Source organism: Crocuta crocuta, unplaced genomic scaffold, assembly GCF_008692635.1.
Source record: "Crocuta crocuta isolate KB4526 unplaced genomic scaffold, BGI_CrCroc_1.0 scaffold692, whole genome shotgun sequence".
Classification (NCBI taxonomy): Eukaryota; Metazoa; Chordata; class Mammalia; order Carnivora; family Hyaenidae; genus Crocuta; species Crocuta crocuta.
This window is the reverse complement of record NW_027532877.1, coordinates 407,873-413,376: the sequence shown is the minus strand read 5'-3', so window position 1 is coordinate 413,376 and position 5,504 is coordinate 407,873. Positions and strand designations below refer to the sequence as shown.

Genomic DNA, 5,504 nt, shown 5'->3' with positions numbered 1-5,504 from the left:
CCGGGGAGGCAGGCGGGCGCCCCAGCTGAGCCCCCTCCGCCTCTTCCCCCGTGTCCCCGGCTCCGGTGCCACCAGCTGAAGGAAGACACCGAGTTCCAGGAGTTCCTGTCGGTTCATCAGAAGCGAACGCAGACGGCCACTTGGGCCAACGACGCCCTGGACGCCGAGCCCCCGAAAGGGAAGGGGGGGCCTGCCAGCGACTACCTGAACTTTGACTCCGACTCGGGGCAGGAGAGTGACGAGGAGGGGGCGAGGGAGGACCCAGAAGGTAAGGGCACCCCCTGCACCCCCTCCCTGCGGGTGCGCGCCCATCCTCAGCAGGGGGCCACGGTGTGGGGGCGGAGGGAGTGGGAGCACTCGCAGCCCGGGGTGGCAGCTGCCGTGATTGTGGGTCGGGCGGCGATTTCGCTTTAAGATGGTAGAACGAATTGCGTGCGAATTTTACGCCTGGTAAAGCTTCTGGCAGAACTGGAGTCCGGAGGACTCTGGGAGTTGGTGGGACACGGCATGGGGGGGGCGCAGGAAGGGGGTCGCCGGCCGAGGGAGGAGCGTGGCCAGGGCACGGGGCAGAGGGAAGCGCGGGATCTCGAGGGGGCCCCGCGTGGTTCGGGGTGGCTGCAGGCGAGGAGGTGGGGCCGGGGTCCCGGAGGCGGCCGGAGACCGCCGCGGGGTGTGAGGCCGGAGTGACGGTCCTGTCTGCACGCTGAAAAAAATGGCAGGCACAGTTGAAAGGGCGGGGCTGGCCCCCGGGAGCCACGGGCTGTCCACCAACCGTGGCCCATGAGGCATCCGAACTCCCCACGTGTCACCCTGGCTAACGTCACGTGTCAGGACCCGCTGGGGGCGCTGCCATGCCCTCTGCCGCCCCTGGCCTCTGCCCTGCTCACTGCCGTCGCCGCCTCCCCGCCTCCCCACTTCCCCTCGCAGAGGAGGATGGCCGCGAACCCAGGGCAGCCGTGCAGAGGGAGCTGTCGGACATGGATTACCTGAAATCCAAGATGGTGAAGTCCGACTCGCTGTCATCCGAGGAGGAGGAGGAGAGTGAAGATGAAGCCGTCAGCTGCACGGCCGGGAGCGAGGCCGAGGAAGAGGCCGCCCAGCAAGACGGCCCTGAGCTGGGCGCGCCATCTGGGAACAAGCCACCAGGAGTGGCCAGAGCTGAGGTGTGTGCGTGAGGGTGCACCAGTGTGCGAGGTGGGGGGGAGCCGGGGGGGCGGCGGCTCTGCCCTTGTCGTTGCGCATGCTCCCTGCGGCCCCTGTGCTGGCGGCGTGCATCGTAAGGGAAGGACCGCTCTGTGGCTCGGCCCTGCCGCTTGCCGTGGGACACAGAGCAGCCACTTCTCCCCTTGAGTTTATTTTCTGCGGCACCACGGAGAGGTCGCCTGAGGGGTGTTAATGAGCCGGATGAGGGGTGGGAGCGGATGGTACTATTTAGGAGCAAGGTAGGTGGATGTGAGCCCGTAGTCGACAACAGCGATGGGATTCATGGAGCGCTTGCTACGCGCTGGGTACAACGTGTGCTTGGTCATCTGTCAGCGACCCTTAGGACAGCCTTCCCGGAGGTGGGGGCGCGCAGGGGTTCTTGTCCCGTGGTTTAGGTGAGGAAACCGGCCCAGAGGAGGGAAGCAGCTTGTCCAAGGTCACAGCTGGGAAGTCGCGGGGTCAGGACTCAGATCCAGGGCTGCTGGGCTCTGAAGTCTACGTTATAGACGTGGGTGCAGCCTTCAGGAACAGCCGCCTTGTCCCCCACCGGGGCGTCCTCTCTGCTTAGGGACCTGCCAGGCTGTGCTTGGGCCCCATGCCCTCCCTGTACCCCACCCAGCTCCCGTCAAGGCCCCACATGTCTTCTCTCTTTCCTCTTTCCGTATCCCCCTCCCCTCCTCATCTTTTGCCCCTTCCAGTCGCACACTCTGTCCTTTTCTCCTAAAAATGTGTCTTCTGGACAGTCCGTCAAGTACAGAGACGTCAGAGAGCTGTGGGCTCAGATCCCAGCCCCGACACAGGAGCCGTGGGACCCAGGGTGAGGGTGAGGTGCTTCTGGCTCTGGTCCCCGTCTAAGCAACGGCCTCCATGCCCGGTTTCCAAAGCCCCTGTGCCTGAGCCCGTGCAGGCACTCAAAGCGCCAGAGTTCGGGGAGCTACCCTGCACCCGTGCGGTGTCGCACCCGCGGTGGGTCCCGGGGCGACACCCATCAAGCACCCGTTTCTGCCGTGAAACCAGACGCACCCACTCCTGCTCCAAGGGGTGAAGGTCGAGTGTACACGGCAACGCGTCAGCTCAGAGCAGATTTTCCTGGCACGTGACTTCAAGTCAGGCCAGGCTTTATTGCCCAAGAAATTAGAAGAGAAAATGTACATTTTTCAGAGCTGTTTGGGTTCCGGAATTACAAGCAAGGTCCTGAACCCATAATCCTCTAAGGTTGTTCTGAAGATTCAGTAGGACGGCAGCGTCTGCCAAGTCCCTTGGACAGTGTCAGCCACGGAGTGAGCCCTGAGCCACCAGTAGCGAATGTCACCGTCCCTCCAGGCCCCATCGCGGGCTCTGTGTCCCCCGCCCCCGTAGCCTGTAGCCCCTGTTGGCACACCCTGCCCCCCACGGCAGGCACGATGCTTGTCCGCGCCCCCTGGCTCGGCCTGGCAGGGCCTCCGAGTACTTGCCGAGACGTCCGGATCTGCCGCCTCCGGCAGCCATAGCCGGGAGCTCACTGGCCGTCTCTGCTCTGCGCCATCATTCAGGCAGGCGAGCCAGCAGCCCAGAAGGAGCCCACCACCCCGCACACCGTGAAGCTGCGGGGAGCCCCGTTCAATGTCACGGAGGTAGGTGCCAACAGCGTGACGAGGGGAAGGAGCTCCTGGGAGAGCGGGGGTGGGGGGGTGGTGAGGACGCTCTGCTGCACGGGGGCTTTGGGGTACTTGAGGACTTGAACTGGAAGGAATTGCAGTCAGAAGGGCTAAGGAAGACCTCGGGCACAGTCAGGGTCAGGAGACAGAAATGGCTGTACAGAGACCAAGGAAGACCGATTTCACCCCCTGGTCCCATATGCTGGGGTGGGAGACGTCTGGTAAAAATGTTTGAAAAGGACAAGCAGGTAAATACTCAGGGCTTTGTGATCCGTACGGTCTCTGTAGCGGCTGCCGGACACGATAGGTGTGCGAGTAGGCACGGCCGGGCGCCAAACCGTACTGACAAAGTCAGGCCTCCGGCCGTGTTAGGCCTGCATGCCGGAGCGAGCGGACTCTGGGTTTACACAGCAGAGAACTCTTTACGTTTCCTCCTTTGTGGAAGTAACAGGAGTTTAAAGTAGGAGATTTTTATTTTATTTTANATCTGATATGTCATTTGTAATTATCTTTTCCCATTCCGTAGGTTGCCTATTAGTTTTATGGATTGTTTCCTTTGCCGTGCAGGAGCTTTTAATCTTGCTGAGGTCCCAATAGTTCCTTTTTGCTCCTGATTCCCTTGCCTTTGGGGATGTGTCAAGTAAGAAATTGCTACGGTGGAGGTCAAGGAGGTTGTTTCGTGCTTTTTCCTCTAGGGTTTTGATGGTTTCTTGTCTCACGTTCAGGTCCTTTATCCATTTTGAGTTTATTTTTGTGTATGGTGTGAGAAAATGATCTAGTTTCATTCTTCTGCATGTTGCTGCCCAGGTCTCCCAGCACCATCTGTTAAAGAGGCTGTCTTTTTTCCACTGGATACTCTTTCCTGCTTTGTCAAAGTTTAGTTGGCCATACATTTTTGGGTCCAAATCTGAGTTCTCTATTCTATTCCATTGGTCTATGTGTCTGTTTTTGTGCCAATACCATACTGTCTTGATGCTTACAGCTTTGTAGTAGAAGCTAAAGTCTGGGATGGTGATGCCTCCCGTTTTGGTTTTCTTCTCCAATATTACTTTGGCTATTCGGGGTCTTTGGTCATTCCATACAAATTTTAGGATAGTTTGTTCTAGTTTTGAGAAGTATACTGGTGCAATTTTGATTGGGATTGCATTGAACGTGTAGATTGCTTTGGGTAGTAATGACATTTTAACTATATTCTTCCAATCCATGAGCATGGAATGTTTTTCCATTTCCATTCTTTGTGGGGGAGAATTTGATAATTTGCCATTTTTTAAAAAATGGAGGTAGTAACAGCAAAAATTCCCAACTTTATTGGACTTCCATTCATTTTGTCATGCCTTGATTTTAACGGTTGCTTGGACCTTTAAAAAGCTTCTCTAATGGGCTTAAGCCAGTACGCAGATGAGAATGGCTCCTTCTCTTTCATTTTTAATAAGAAGCCAACAAGAGTGAGCTGTGCATTGGAATTCGGGGCCATTTTTGTTTTCTTGTTTTGTACTTTCCGGATTTGCTGCTGTTGTATATATCTGTGTGCATCTTAAGAAAACGTGTTTGGGGCACCTGGCTCAGTTGGTTAAGTGTCCGACCTCGGCTCAGGTCATGATCTCAACGATTTACGAGTTCGAAGCCCACATCAGGCTCTGCTGACAGCTGGGAGCCTGGAGCCTGCTTCGGATTCTGTGTTGCCCTGTCTTGCTGACCCTCCCCCACTTGTTTTCTCCCTCCCCCTCCCCTCTCAAAAGTAAATGAAACATTAAAAAAGAAAAGAAAATGTGTTTGAATCACCCTTAGTCCAAAACAGAAAGAGTTCAGAAAATTGGGGACCATCTACAACAGCCCTTTAAATTTGTTGTTTCTTCAAGAAGTAAGGGGGGCAAATATTCAAGCACTAATAGAAGTGACAAAAGCCACAGTTAATCCCAAATGTGTAAAAGGAGGAAAAAAAAACCGAGATCAGAAAGCATGCCTGAAAGTGCTGATTGGGACTAACGTTACTATTTTACAGATGTGTTTATGCTTTTCACTCCCAATTTCTTTTTTCCAAAACTTTTCTTTTTCTTTCTTATTTGTTTATTTATTTATTTATTTATTTATTTATTTATTTATTTCTAGGAGAGAGAGAGAGACAGCGTGAGCAGGGGAGGGTCAGAGAGAAAGGGAGTCACAGACTGAAACAGGCTCCAGGCTCTGAACTGTCAGTCAGCACAGAGCCTGACGCGGGGCTGGAACCCACGAACCGCGAGATCATGACCTAAGCGAAAGTCGGACGCTTAACTGACTAAGCCACCCAGGCGCCCCATTTTCTAAACCTTTTCTTAGGTAGTTTTACAATGGAGAAAAGATACATATTATTTAGAGGCAGAGAGAGGCTGAAGGGTGAGGCACTGTGGGGACCTCTCTGAATTCAGAAATTTGGTCCCTGTTTATGGGGTGACAACATCCATTGCTGGGTGGAGAAACGAGGAAAAACTTCTCTTCTTGTAGAAAAACGTCATGGAATTCCTGGCCCCCCTGAAACCAGTGGCCATTCGCATCGTGAGAAACGTGCACGGGAACAAGACAGGTAAGGCCGGTGCTGGGGGGCGATGGGAAGAGGTAGGAGGCAGGCAGTATCGACGGAGGCCTGGGGCAGCTGCTGGATTTGCTATTTGCTTTGGGGGGGGGGGG

General features: G+C 55.1%; 1 protein-coding gene across 1 annotated transcript in view; it reads left to right on the top strand.

Moving 5' to 3' along the window:
- RBM19 (RNA binding motif protein 19) overlaps nucleotides 1–5,504 on the top strand; it is a 130,096-nt gene that overhangs the window by 6,335 nt on the left and 118,257 nt on the right. The window contains exons 5-8 of the mRNA XM_077745635.1: nucleotides 76–268; nucleotides 928–1,163; nucleotides 2,736–2,816; nucleotides 5,322–5,400. Coding sequence (XP_077601761.1) covers nucleotides 76–268; nucleotides 928–1,163; nucleotides 2,736–2,816; nucleotides 5,322–5,400 — 589 coding nt within the window. The remainder of the gene's footprint in view (nucleotides 1–75; nucleotides 269–927; nucleotides 1,164–2,735; nucleotides 2,817–5,321; nucleotides 5,401–5,504) is intronic.